The 13,685-nt window shown below is 43.1% G+C and overlaps 1 protein-coding gene across 3 annotated transcripts in view; it reads right to left on the bottom strand.

Moving 5' to 3' along the window:
* Positions 1-485: 485 nt before the first annotated feature.
* TENM1 (teneurin transmembrane protein 1) overlaps positions 486-13,685 on the bottom strand; it is a 795,992-nt gene continuing 782,792 nt past the window's right edge. For 2 of the 3 annotated variants that reach the window (XM_006885054.1, XM_006885055.1), the window contains exons 29-32: positions 7,992-8,379; positions 5,308-6,528; positions 4,354-4,496; positions 486-1,274 (exon numbers count right to left, since the gene is read on the bottom strand). In XM_006885054.1, coding sequence (XP_006885116.1) covers positions 516-1,274; positions 4,354-4,496; positions 5,308-6,528; positions 7,992-8,379 — 2,511 coding nt within the window. In that variant the 3' untranslated portion in view covers positions 486-515. The remainder of the gene's footprint in view (positions 1,275-4,353; positions 4,497-5,307; positions 6,529-7,991; positions 8,380-13,685) is intronic. The other variant, XM_006885056.1, reaches the window with a different exon arrangement.

The raw sequence follows: 13,685 nt of genomic DNA, 5'->3' as shown, positions 1-13,685 counted from the left end.
GGAACACTTTACACTTGCTTCGAAGTTTCCTGTAGCAGATCTGGAAAATGTGAAAGGGCTGGCAGCCTTTGGAAACTCGAGGTTCAGATACGATTGCACCACCATTGAAAATAGCCCGCAAGTTCTGCCAACAGTTAAATGTGAAACTTGACGTCACGATAGCTTCAGAACCGTGGGTTCTTTCTATCTATGTGAACATAGGCATGAATCGACAAATTTAAAGTGGTGCGCTCTGAAAAATGTTTTTAAAATCTTTCTTTTTTTCGCTGTTTGAGTTCTACTTGTGTATTTTTTTGAATACTGCCACACAAGAACTAAAAATCTCTGTCATTTCTTAAAGAGTTTAAACAAACAATATTAAAATACCATCTTCCGTCACATTGAAAGGCAGTTGGATATGTTTTTCCTCCATATCTATATATATAGAGTTCTGATCTAGAAAACCAATACAATAAACCATTTTGTGTTTTAAAAACAGGCAGTCTTTGGTGACGCAAAGGCAGAGATTTTGTTTGTTACCTCCTGCCTATTTCGCTCTGTCTCATAAAGTGAATATTGTTGGCACTGTCAGAAAGTTCTAAGTACTGCTCAACAGACAAAACAAAATACCCATCATAACCTTGTACCCGCCCGGTGCTCAGAAGCTGCTGCTTCTCCCCCTCTGTCCATGCCCGGATCCCCTCCTCCCCTTCCTGCAGCCTTCTTTGTTCCTTAGTCCAGGCCTGGGCCACAGCACGCAGTCTGGCGATCTCCAAAACGTGGTTCTTCTCCTCTTCCACGGTCGTCCCGTACCGGATGTTGAAGCACAGAGCTCCGTGCTGGAGCTGGATGTCTGCAAACCGTCTAGTCCTTCCATTCAGCACTGAAGTCATCTGGGACACTGTGACATTGACGCCATTCTCCAGAATCCGCCTCCCCCCAGTGTTACCGATCAGTACCAGGTCTTCCTCCAGAGAGCCAAGCTTAATGAAGTAATGGGTGTCCCTCCCATCGATGGTAAAGTGTAGGTTTTCCAGGTAATGAGCATTATTGAGGATGGCAGCAAGCCGCCTGCTATCTTCATTGGCCACTCCTATGATATCGGCTGTCACTATGCCATCCTTGATGGCAAATTTGATACCTTTTCCAAAAACAGAGGGAACAGCAGCAAACCTTGGTTGTTTCCCGCCTTCAAGGCACCGTCCATCAGTATACTGGGGAGTCATGGGGAGTTGGTCCAAGGAAATGAAATTCCGGAGCTGTTTCTGCAGCTCACACTGGATGCCTAGGATGGTCTAGGAAAGAAAAAAGAGACAGCTAAGGATTAGGCACCTGCCATGGTTGATGCTCATGAGAAACCAAAGCTTGCAAGGTGGCATCTTTAATTTGCAAAGAGATCAAATTTGGAGTCTCTTCATCACAGAATTGAAAAGACTAACAGGAGACTTGATTACCTGGCATGTATTTCCTAACATCTTGACTGAGTTAAGTGGAAGGAAACAGCTTTAAGCTCAATACCATAATCTCAGAGTTATAGAAGGCACTGCCAGGGAAGTGGATCTAACTCCACACTGACTACTGAGTGACATTGGTGAATGCAGGAGAATACATTAAGGACTCAAACCAAAATCAAACTCATCACATTCTGAAGCATAGTGACCCTCTTTCGGCTTCTGAGGCGGTAAATCTTAAGGGAAGAGACTGTTTCCATCAGCTGATGGAGTCAATCCCTAGAAGAAAGATAACTTTGGCTAACAGTGCAACATGCTATGGCCTACACCATTAGAATTCTTGTTCTTCTTAAATTTTAATGGAAAAAGAGACTGCACATCTTTCTCCTGCAGAGCAGCTGGTGCCTTCAAATTGCCGATCTTCCACTTACAGCAAACACTTAACTAACTGTGCCACTAGGGCTCCTTGCCCAGTAGTATATGACCTTTTCCCCCCTAGGACTATGGTAAACCTATCATCTTTTTTTATGTATTTAAGTCACTGAATTTCTCATGCAAAAATATTGAAATGGAGGGTTTTTTTTTATTATGCATATAGCCATTACAATAAAAAGAAATTAAAATTTCTTATGGAAATTTTTAAACATTATTCTCTTTACTCTTTAGTATGTTTAAAAAATTTTAAACATTATTCTCTTTACTCTTTAGTATGTTTAAAAATTTAGTATGAGTCTCCATATACCCATGCCAAAGCTTCAGCAATTATCAATATTTTGATAAACTTGGGGCTTTTTTTAGAAGGCTTTTCATTATGAAATCCACTTTTATATATGGCTTTTTTACAGAGGGGTAAGCCTGATTCACTTTAGATTTTTCTTTTTTCTTACATCATTTCTATACTTAAACATCCGTCCAAATCTCAGTTTTATTTTAACGTCATTTCCCCCCCAAACACAGATATTATTATTTTTACCAATTAAAAAAAGTTGCTTTCTGCTTCCATTTTCATCTCACGTATCTGCTGACTCACGAGTGTTTTATGTATTACTACTTCCAGACTTCATCCCTGGACTGTTATTCTTGCTTCATTTTTCTTGTATGTTCTTGTATCTTTTTATCCTCTGCAGAATGCACTATCCCCTAAATTATTTCACACCTTTTTTCTTTCTTAGTACATGACTTCCACTCTACAGATTCCATAATTTATTTTTGGTAGCCAGTTTCCACAATTTTTAAAGTCCCCTTATCTTATTGTATCTGTTATATAGGGAACTCCTGTGTCTACAGGGAGGCGCGCTGCAAACCCAAAGGTTGCTCCTCTTTGGCGGTTCCACAGGAGAAAGATGGACAATCTTCTCCCAGGTGATTTACAACTTCCTGAAGACCCGCTAGAGGGTCAGCTGTTGTAGAGTGTAAGACCCACTTAGAGGTCAGCCTGCTAGAGGATCAGACGTAAAGGCAATGAGTTTGGGTTTTTTTTTAAAATACAGGTTGTTTTTTTTTTATACTGGTTTACTTACAAAGATTGTATACATTGTTTTTAACACCAGATATTTCCCATTTCCTTTACCCACCCCTCCCTCTATTCATCATATTGTAAAATTCTATGATTACATCCCCACACCCCTCCACCCATTCTCATTCTTCTGTTCTCACCCCTTGGATCTTCATATACCTTTTACTAGTTGTCTTTCTGTTTCTCCAATAAAGTTCTTATACAGTACTTCTCCTTATGGGACTGAGTTAGTTCACTTAGCATAATGCTCTCCAGTCCCTCTCAAGTTAGGTAGTGATTTTCAAAACCACAGGCAATGAGTTTTGAGTCTGTATGTATTGTATATCTATAATAGCATCCAGCAAGTCACCTGCTAATCTTTCTTTTTTTGAAAACTGTGATATCCTAATCCGTCATTATTGCTTTTGTCTAACTCCTCATTAAAGGGAGTTCTGATGGCCTAGTCCATAGTTGCTGTGCATGGATAGCCCAAAGGCTGTGCCTCTCTGGTGGTTCAAAGTCACCAGCTGTTCCCCAGCAGAAAGAGGGGCAGTCTCCTAGTTACTGCTTTGGAAATCTGATGGTGGGTCACAAAGAGCCAGTTCTGACATGACAGCAATGAGTATGAGTGATTCAACATGGTAAATATCCAAATGATTAATCATGTGAGTCATCATGGTAAATATTTGTCATAATAAATATTAAAACATTATTTTACTAGGATAAATATTTAATTTACTGTATATTCTTATAATAGAGGGGGTACTGGTGGCCTGCTATCAAGAAGTTACACTGCAATCCTGATAGCATGCAGTTCGAATCCACCACCTGTTCAGTGGGAGAAGGATGGTCAATCTCCTTATGTGTAATTAACTGCCTCTGAAAACCTGCCAGAGGGTCAGCTATGGGTCCGTTCTGTCTCGACAGTACACAACGACAACAACAACAACAACAACAACAACATTATACTGTAAGGGAGCTCTAGTAGCCTATTGGTAAGAAGTCATACTGCAATCTCAGAAGTATGTGGTTTGAAACCACCAGCTGCTCTGTGGAGAAAGATAGGTAATCTCCTCACGGTGATTAACTGTCTTTGAAAACCTACTGCATGGTCATCTATGGATTGATTCCAATTTGAGAGTACACAACCACCACCACTACCATAACAACAACAATAACATTATAATCTACTATCTAATACTAGGGAGCTACAAAATTCTATTATAGTAGAGTAAGTAATCAAGTAAATAAATATTCAAAATACTATTTTTTGAAGAGTAAATATTCCAAAAGACTAAAGAAAAGAAATAAGCAAAGAAAAGTCAATGATATTTCATGGTATAAGGTGTTCTGTAGTTTTTAACTCATTATTCTCCCCCCACACACACACACCCCATCCAAATAGAGAAGGTAAAACCCTTTACTTACCTTCCCAGGATCCCATTCCTGGGTTTTTGTTTGAAGTTGCAGCAGCTCATACGTTAATTCTAAACCTTCTAGTTCAGGTTTTGGAAAGCCAGGTAGCACGTTGTGTAACTGGAAACCAAAGAGCTCCAACCAAGCTCCAATATCTGTGAGACACAAGATAGAAAAGGGAGATGGGGAAGTGAAAACCAGTGCTTTAAAATCTTTGTTGAAAGCTTCACTCCTCTCAATATCTTTCAGCAATGGAAAGTCAGACATGGAGTTTCTCCTTACGCTCCTCTCTCTAAAACCCACCATCCTAACATATATCAGCATTTACGTGGTAGGGTGAGGGGAGAGAGAGGGTACAGTGAGGATTTGATAAGATGTCATACACTGTGCAATTGAATAATTGTAATTACTGTTAGAATGAGTGACTGAAAACCAAGAAAACAAAAGGAAAGGCCGGGAGGATGAATTAGCTTTGGGCTTGTAGAGGAAACAGGCGAGAAGACGGTATGGGAGGAAGTCCTTTCTGTTGAGGGAAACCTTTCTACCTGTGAACCATTCCAGAGATGGGCTGAGTTTCTCCCACCGAAGCTGTTACTGTGGAGGTGGTACTCAGGCCACACTGTCTGTGTTAGTATATCTGATTGCTGGGACACCGTCCTGTGTTTTTTATTTCCTAACTTGGGAGGGACTGGAGCGCATTATTTTCTGAGGTGTTTTGTATAAGCGTCTAAAGGGGGAGGGACAAACGCAAACAGGAAGAGCTTCAAAGGAAAGAAAGCAGACTGCACCGGGATGCAGCCCCATCGTGCTCTGTGCAAACCTGCTCGGGTTTGCTCGCTCTAGAACACTGAGGCCATGCGGGAATGCACACTCGCTTTGCGGGCGAACTGGCAGGAAGAGGAAGCACGTTTACAAAGACAGCGAGATGACGGTGATAAAACACCACCCAGTGATCAGCTTCAGTACCTGTGGTGTACTTTGCAACGTCCTGAATTTTGCCAACAGGGTAGTTGTTTTCAAAGGAGTAGAGGTTGAAGGGCTTGGGCAGGAGGTTCAGCTGCTTCCAAATGTGATGATTCGGCGTTGTCCACCGACCGGCCACCACGTCATAATCCCGTTGGCCGAGGTGCACTAGTTTAGTTAGGAAATCATAGAGTCCGCCATGAAAGCCAATGACGACCTGGAAGTCAGGGTAAGTGTCGTGATAGATGTCCCCATAAGGGGTGTACAATACCTCTTTGATCACCTGCCCCCGGCTGCTGAACACGGCCAGGGGGGTGCCCGTGTTGTCACAGGCCACGTAGTATTCTTCCCCACTGCTCAGCTCCATGGCGATCAGGTGACCCTGGAGATCGTAGTACAGAGAGGTAATCTCCGAGCTCGTGTGGTTGTACAGATGAGTGACACGGATGGGGTTGGCCAGGTCCGCGTAGAAGAACTGCAGGTGCTGCCCTAGGCTGGACTTGCTGGCGACGCGGCGCCCAAGCCCGTCGTAGTAATACTGCACACTCCAGCCCGACACCTTATTGTAGGCTCTCTGCAGCAGCCCATTCGAATTGTATTCAAAGATGTCATTTCCCCTCTGCCTCAGAAAGCCATCTTCATCCATCTTGTACTGGATTTCTCCCAGCCGGGTAATGCGGTCCCGGAGGTCGTAACGAAGTGGAGTGAGACGGGCACTGTTCCCGTGGCTTAAGAGGTTGATGTTGCCATTCAGATCGTAGCTGTAACGCCACTGGGTTTTATCGTTCAGGGAGACCGTTTGAAGTTGCCCATCAGCATCATATTCGTAGAAGTATCTGGTGATATTGGCATCCACTCCCACTCTGATATCACAGATTACCATGCGGCCCATATTGTCATACTGGATGGTCATCCAGTATGCAATGGCCTTGAGGATTTCATACTGAACTTCGATCACTTGGCCGTTGGCGCTGAAGATCTTGGTGTGCTTCATCACCGTCGTGGTAATGACCTGGTTTAAATCGTAATTGATGACACTGAATTTCCCAAACTGCTCGGTTCTACCGGAGACGTCCACATAGCGGTACAGGTCTATGGGCAAGGGGGTTTCATTGATCACGGCCTGCATGCTGGTGACGCGGAAGTTGTTGTAGCTGTAGTCAAAGCGTGCGTTCACAAGACCTTCTTCACTGAATCGGAAAATCTGGCGTCCAATAAGAGGCCCTGTAGGAACCCACACAAAAAGGATGATGAGAACAAAGCTAAGTGGTTAGCGCAGATCAGAAAGGTCTAGTGGTATTTATTACTGCAGCTTAGGGAGCTCTGGTGGCCTTGGGGATCTAAGGGCCTAGTGCTGAGGCATGCGGTTCGAATCCACCAGCTGCTCTGCAAGGGAAAGATGGGCAATCTCCTCCCATGCCTCTGAAAATCTACTGGTTCTCATTCGGTGGCAACATGCTTTCTTTTTTTCCCCATCCAAAATAACATTAGACATTGACTACTGATATCTAATGTCTGGGCATATCATCTCGGAAATTATTCTCACAGTTGTTGTACACCATCAAGTTGGAACGAACTCTGGTGGGTTTTCAGAAGCAGTTAATCACAGGGGAGGAGGTTGCCCATCTTGCTCCAGTAGAGCAGCTGGTGGATTTGAACCACAAGCTTTCAGGATTGCAGCGCAGCTTCTTGCCTCTAGGCCACCAGAGCTCCCTATTCTCACAGTGGTGGTCAGAAAATACGGAAATTAAAAGAGGCTGGATAGTACCATTAGAAGATAATTTGGACTGCTAAGAAAACAAACAGGTTAATCCTGGAGAGGGTTAAACCGGGTGGCTCCTTGGAGGCAAGGATTCTGAAACTTCATCTGACATACTTTGGACATGTTGTAAGGAAGGACCAGTTCTTGGAGAGGGACATCATGCTTGGGAGGGTGGAGGGACAGCACAGGAGAGGAAGACCCTCTATGAGGTGGATTGATTCAGTGACTGGGGTAATCAGGATGGGTGTATCGGAAACAGTGCGATTGGCACAAGACAGAGCAGAGTTTAGGGCTGTTGTACATAGGGTCGCTATGAGTCGCAAGCGACTTGATGGCACATAACAACAACAACAACATGAAAGGAATAACCCATCCAGCACCTGATGTGATAAAAAGAAGACTATAAATATGCCTTCTTATTATAATCACGGGGAAAAAAAATCCCACTTTCATTTAGCTTGAGATACAGACTCAGAGGGTAGGGTTTTTGACAGTGCACAGTATTAAAGCAACCAGATATGGGCATTTTATAAACCCAGAGGATGGAATGCATTCAGAAGTTCTGACTTTTGAGGGTATCTGTCATCAGCTGCGGCTTCAGGTGGTTACACAGAGCTCGAGCTAGTTTCATTGAGATTCCTATCTTGCACCTGCATCTTTAGGATGATGTGGTGGTGGGCGGGGCCAGGAGAACAGTTCAACTAGGTACTTAGATTTCAATTCTCTTGAGCGTGGAGAGAAAACAGTTTTTGAAAAAGTCAGCTTTCATACAGCTGGTAGCACAGTTTTTAAATTTTCAATAGCAGAGTCTTTGATAACTAAAGTAAATAAGTTAATGGGGTTCCCCCCTTCTCTGACTGTGGTCATTAAACATGCCATACAGAAATATTGATGTTGTACGCATCACGGCTTTCTCCTCACGAACCTGTTTGCCTGTATCTGATTGTGCAAATGAATCCATCGTGCATCAGGTGTATTGTCTTAATCACGCCGGAAGATTCTTCATAAGTCAGTGTGACCTGGGTAGTATCATAGAGGATTTCAGACAGCCTCGCTTGCTTGGTGTACTTGTATAAAACTCTGCGCCCTGTGCCCAGATGCAGGGTCTGGAGCAGGCGGCCATCTCGACTATAGTCCTGGATGAAAGAAGTGCTGCTGTCTGGTGGCGTGTAGATGTTCCGGTAGTAGCCCACTGAAAGCATGGTCTGTAAGCTGTGGCGCACCATACTGGGCATGGTGACTGAGAGCAGGCAGTCTGACTGATCATACTCAAAGATGTAACGCCGCTGGCTATGTAAGAGGAGCATCACAGACTGAAATGAGACAAAGGGGGAAAAAACCCAACAGAATAGTAAGTATCACTGCATTTGAAGACATTAAAGAAAATACACCTTCATCTATCCAACACTAATTTTTTTGAGCACCTACTATATGCCAGATCCGGGAGGCTGGGCTCTATGAGGAGAAATGTGGCATCAGGATTGGAGGAAGAATCATCAACAATCTGCATTATGCAGATGACATAACCCTGCTTGCTGAAACTGAGGAGTTCCTGAAGCACTTGCTGCAGAAGGTCAGGGACTGCAGTCTTCAGTATGGATTGAGGCTCAATATCAAGAAAACCAAGATTCTCACCACTGGGCCAATTGACAGCACCATAATGGATGGTGAAGAGACTGAGATTTTTCACAGTTTTGGTTTGCTTGGCTCCTCAGTCAACACTCTTTGACACCAGCAGCCAAGAAATTAAAAGATGTATTGTGATGGGAAAGTCAGCAGTTAGAGACCTCTCTAAAGTACTGAAGTGCAATGACGTCAGTCTGGAGACTAAGGTGTGACTGATACATGCCATGGTCTCTGCAATCACTTGCTATGCCTAGGAGAGCTAGGCATGACTAGGGATGATAGAAGAAGAATTGATGCCTTTGAGCTGTAGTGTTGGAGAAGAGTATTGAATATACCATGAACTTCTAGGAGAAGAAACAGGTTTGTCCTAGAGAGGGTGAAGCCGGGCTGCTCCTTGGAGGCAAAGATTCTGAAGCTTCATCTGACATACTTTGGACATGTTGCAAGGAGGGATCAATCCTTGGAGAGAGGTGTCATGCTTGAGAGGGTGGAAGGACAGCTCAGGAGAGGAGGATCCTCGATGAGATGGATTCATTCAATCACTAGGGTAATGGCAGTTGGTGTGTCGGAGATAGTGAGATTGGCACAGCATACGGCAGAGCTTAAGGCTGTTGTCCATAGGGTCACTATGAGTCACAGGCGACTTGACAGCACATAACAACAACAACAACAACAACTATTATGTGCCAGGCACTGTGGTGTACCGTTGTAAATACAGAATTGTACGAGATGGGTCTGCTCTCACTGGATTTTCAGTTGAGTGGAAAGAGGAAGACCAAAAGTGAAACAACTACAATCCAGAGCGGTATGAGATGATAGGAGAAACACAGAGTGTTTATGGGAGGTGGATGAGCTGCTAAGCCAGACATAGATGTGCAAGGGAAGCTTGTTGAAGAAAGTGGGATCTGATTTGAGACCTGAAGGATCACTAGGGGTTGCCCAGGTAAAGATAGGAAGAGAGTGGAGTGGGGGATTAAGAGGGAATGGGGCAATGTGGTTCTGTGGTAGAATTCTCACTTTCCATGTGCGAGCTCTAGGTTTGATTCCCAGCCTGTGTGTCTCATGCACAACCACCTGTTACTGTCTGTTAGAGGTTTCACTGGTGCATCCAGACTAATGTGGACCGAGAACTGCGGCCTGGTGATGCACCTCTGGAATTCCTCCAGTTCGCAATGGTCTGATCCCACTGAGCATGGAGTCTCCATGAGTGGAGGAATGATTGAATGGTCCTCATCAACAATGACTGACAGAGGGTTCAGGAGAAGCGAAGGCCTGGATATGAACAAGAGCATGGCCTTCTCAGACAGTGAGAAGAGGTTTATGTAGCCAGAGCATAGGTGTGTTGTGGGAGGGTGGGATATTTAGGAATGACAAGAGATAATTAGGTAGGCAGAGTTCAGATCACCCTGGGCTTCCTAAGCCACGTTGAGTGTGGACTTCAACACTTTGGCAAAAGGGAGCCCTTAAGGGTTTTAAAGTGCATTAGGAAAGGGATGCTTGTATAGTAGAGAGAAACAATCAAGTTTGTATCTTAGCAAGTTCACTGCTGTTTCAGTGCAAGGAGGTAAATGGGGAGGAAGGGGACAGACATATTCAGACTCATACAGACCAAAGATATTAATTGCCTTCATGTAGTAGATGACTTTCTGAAAAGTTACATAGAAATTATTATTTCTTTGCAATTCATGTTTTTTTTCTTTGCAATTCATGTTTTAAGTGTATCAGAGGCATATGTCATCAAAAGAGAAGTATTCTCTGGTTAACGAATACCTCAGTCCTAAACGGCTCTATTTTTTTCTGAAATGGCTACTTGCTGAGTTCGGATGTTCTGTATGTAATAGGAGATTCAGAAACACTGATAGGTCCTACTTTAACTTTAAATATAAACATAAAAGTAGCAGTGCTTTGGGGAGGACTCAATCTTGGTTCTAATTGACTAGCATTTCCATGTCACTTTTTATTAAAAATGAATGTCACTCACACTTGGAGATTCTGAGGGAACACCCCGGACTGGGAAAAATATTTTGCTCAAGTTTTATTTCCTCAAGTTTGTGGGACGAAAACAATAGGAATGTTTCCATGTTCTAAATGTAAATTATATCAACATTTATAAATCTATAAAAGATAGATATCCTTCACAGATAGCAACCCACAAAAGGTCCATAGAAGTCTTCTAAGCTGTCCAAGATGGAACATGCTTTCTTATTTTTTTATGGCAATAGCCTCTCTGCCCTACTGAGAGTTATTGATTTTGCATTGCATGTCACTGTTATGAAGTCAAAGTCAGGAGTTTCATGCTTGCCTTCCTCCCACCCCCAAGCATTTAGTTTTGTGTGGAAAACACTGCCAACTCAGCCCCTGTGGTTAATCTGCTGCTCGCTGCAGCTTGCAGTTCCACAGTTGTGACCTCTGACAGCCCTGCTCAGCAGAGAGCAGACGATTTGGAAGTTCTGTATGCGCATGCGGACATACAGAGAGAACTGCCACCCTTGAGCAAGGCAGGAGGCAGCCGACTGTTCAGGGAATCTCCTATGAAAGGGACAGCTAGTGGTGGGAGGCCGGGGTGCAGAGGCTTCCCACGAGATAGAGAGAGGAGAAATGCCTCTGTATTATCTCCAGGTTAAAAGTCAGCTTTCTCAGCCCTCCTCCACTCTCTTCTGTCAATGTGCCATGAACAAATGACATCTGTCACCTGCGATGCGGGCCAGGGACTATCACCATATGGTCCCTCTACATTATCTAATACCAGCCTGCCCAGGCCATGCCTTTTCTAGTCAATGCATCAGCTTTGCCAAATATTTATGGCACGTCGGCACATTGTTAGTGTATTATCTTCCCAGTTCTGACCCTCCAGCCGGCAGCAAACTGTGCCTGGAGCCTCTTCTGGGGCTGTGCTGCTTCTAAAGCTACCTGGTTTGTTTTGAAGTTTCCTACCCATGGAAAGAATGTGGATGCCGTGCTGTCAGAAGGCCATTTCCACTTCATTTGGCTGCCTTTTTCACTTTGGGTAAGTATCATTACCAGTTTGTTCAAAAGCAATACTTAAAGAGTCTAGCCAGTGACCACAGAGCGGCTACAGGATAAAAGGCCACTTTTTATTAATCCAAAGAATAGGAGGGGAAGATTTTTACTTTAAAAAACCCGACTGATTATGAAGTCCAAAAAGAGATTTTTGTAAAGAAAACAATCATGTTTGTGCTCATTTGAACGAGTACTTATTGGATTATTAGAAGAAATAATTTGAAAAGTTAGAGCAGGCAAGTGACCACCAGATGGCAGTGCCGGATCACATGGAAGCTCCCTCAAGCTCTGGGCCACCTTTGAAAACTCCGCCGCAAAGAGGCAATTTCATGCAGATGTATGAGACTAGGGCAACTTATTAAATGATTATCAAAAAATATTTAAATGCATCTGAAAGTGAAGTTCTTAAACATGATTTTTAGGGTATGGAAAGATTTACATTTCCATAATACAAAAGTTTGGCCTCAAAGGTTTCCAAAATATAATTAACTCAGAGACTACTGAATCAAGATAGAGGATTAATGACCACATAGAGAAAATTTAAGAAACAATAATTGATTTTTTTAAAATAGAGAAGAGATCGTTTAAGGAACCACCGCCATTAGCCAAATAATTATTTTTCTCTCAACGGCTACAAAGCATTGCTGAATAATACAATATGCACAACTTCCACCGACTTTGGAGGAAATAAAATGATTTCTACCCAAAGTCAGCACAGTAAGGTTGTTGGCTGTTGCTTTTTAGTAATAGCTTAGCATTGACATGACAAGCAAGTTTACAGAGGCAATGCCAGGGTATTTTGGGGGTATAAAAAGACATATACATGTTAAAGTTTGAGAATTCTTTAAAGAATTATTTAAAGTCTGCCTCTTTGTCAACACACTTCCCAGTCACAGAAAAGGAAGAGCCAGCAGAGGGCTGGGGTGGAGGAACCATAGAGAGATAAAGAACTTTATAAAATTACCTGAAAGACTACCTACAAATTGGGTCTTTGTAAATCCAATCTTCTCCCTTTTAGCTTTGAATCACAACCTCAAAGATGTGTGAATTGCTTTCCTTTTTGCATTTCTTTTTATTTCTAACTCTCTCTTTTGCTCTGTTTCCTTACTCTTTTTCCTGTTTTGATTTCTCGTAAAGTGATTGCAAGTTCTAGCATTTCTAATTCTCTCTGGAGTCACAAGCGACCTGACAACACATAATAACAACTGGTGGCCTCATGGGTAAAGGAGCTGGGCTGTCAACCCAAAGGCGGGTGGGGTGGTTCATATGCACCAGCTGCTCCTCTGGAGAGAGATTGGTAACCTTCTGTGTTTCAGCTTCTGAAAACCTACTGGAGGGTAAGCTGTGAGTCGATTCTGCCTCGATGACAATGGACTGTTGTTGTTATCTATAAATAAATAGCTAAATGGAAAGAACGTGGCTTTTATTAAATGATTAGCTGTGATGGGTGCTTTCTATTACTTCATTTAATCACAACTATCCAGTGAATTGGTTATTATCACCGGGGATGATAATGTTCATAATATCAATCTAGTGATAAATGAGCTTTGTAAAGAACTATCCTGTGTTTGATAGATTCTGAGTTTAGCGTTAATAAGATTGCTCATGAACTACCCTTTTAGAGAACAAACTGAAAATGAAATTAGGAAAAGGACAAAAGTTCATTCCAAAGCACTGATGATTTGTGGTAAAGAGTTGTGCGGCAAAGCCAAGGCAGGGGTTCAAATCCACCAGCAACTCTGGAGGAGAAAGTTGGACAATCTCCTCTCGTTCACTTTACAGTCTCTGAAAAATCACTGAGGGGGCCAACAATGAGTCAGTTGTAACTCGACGGCATATAAAAACAACAAGGGAGCTCTGGTGGCCTAGTGGCAAGAAGCTGCACCGCAATCCTAGAGGTACACGGTTCGAATCCATCAGATACTCTGCTGGAGAAGGAGGGACAATCTCCTCCAGTACCAGTCAGATCTGA

This window comes from Elephantulus edwardii, unplaced genomic scaffold, assembly GCF_000299155.1.
Source record: "Elephantulus edwardii isolate Elephantulus edwardi_28Jun2011 unplaced genomic scaffold, EleEdw1.0 scaffold00040, whole genome shotgun sequence".
Lineage (NCBI taxonomy): Eukaryota > Metazoa > Chordata > Mammalia > Macroscelidea > Macroscelididae > Elephantulus > Elephantulus edwardii.
This window is presented reverse-complemented; position numbering and strand designations above follow the sequence as displayed.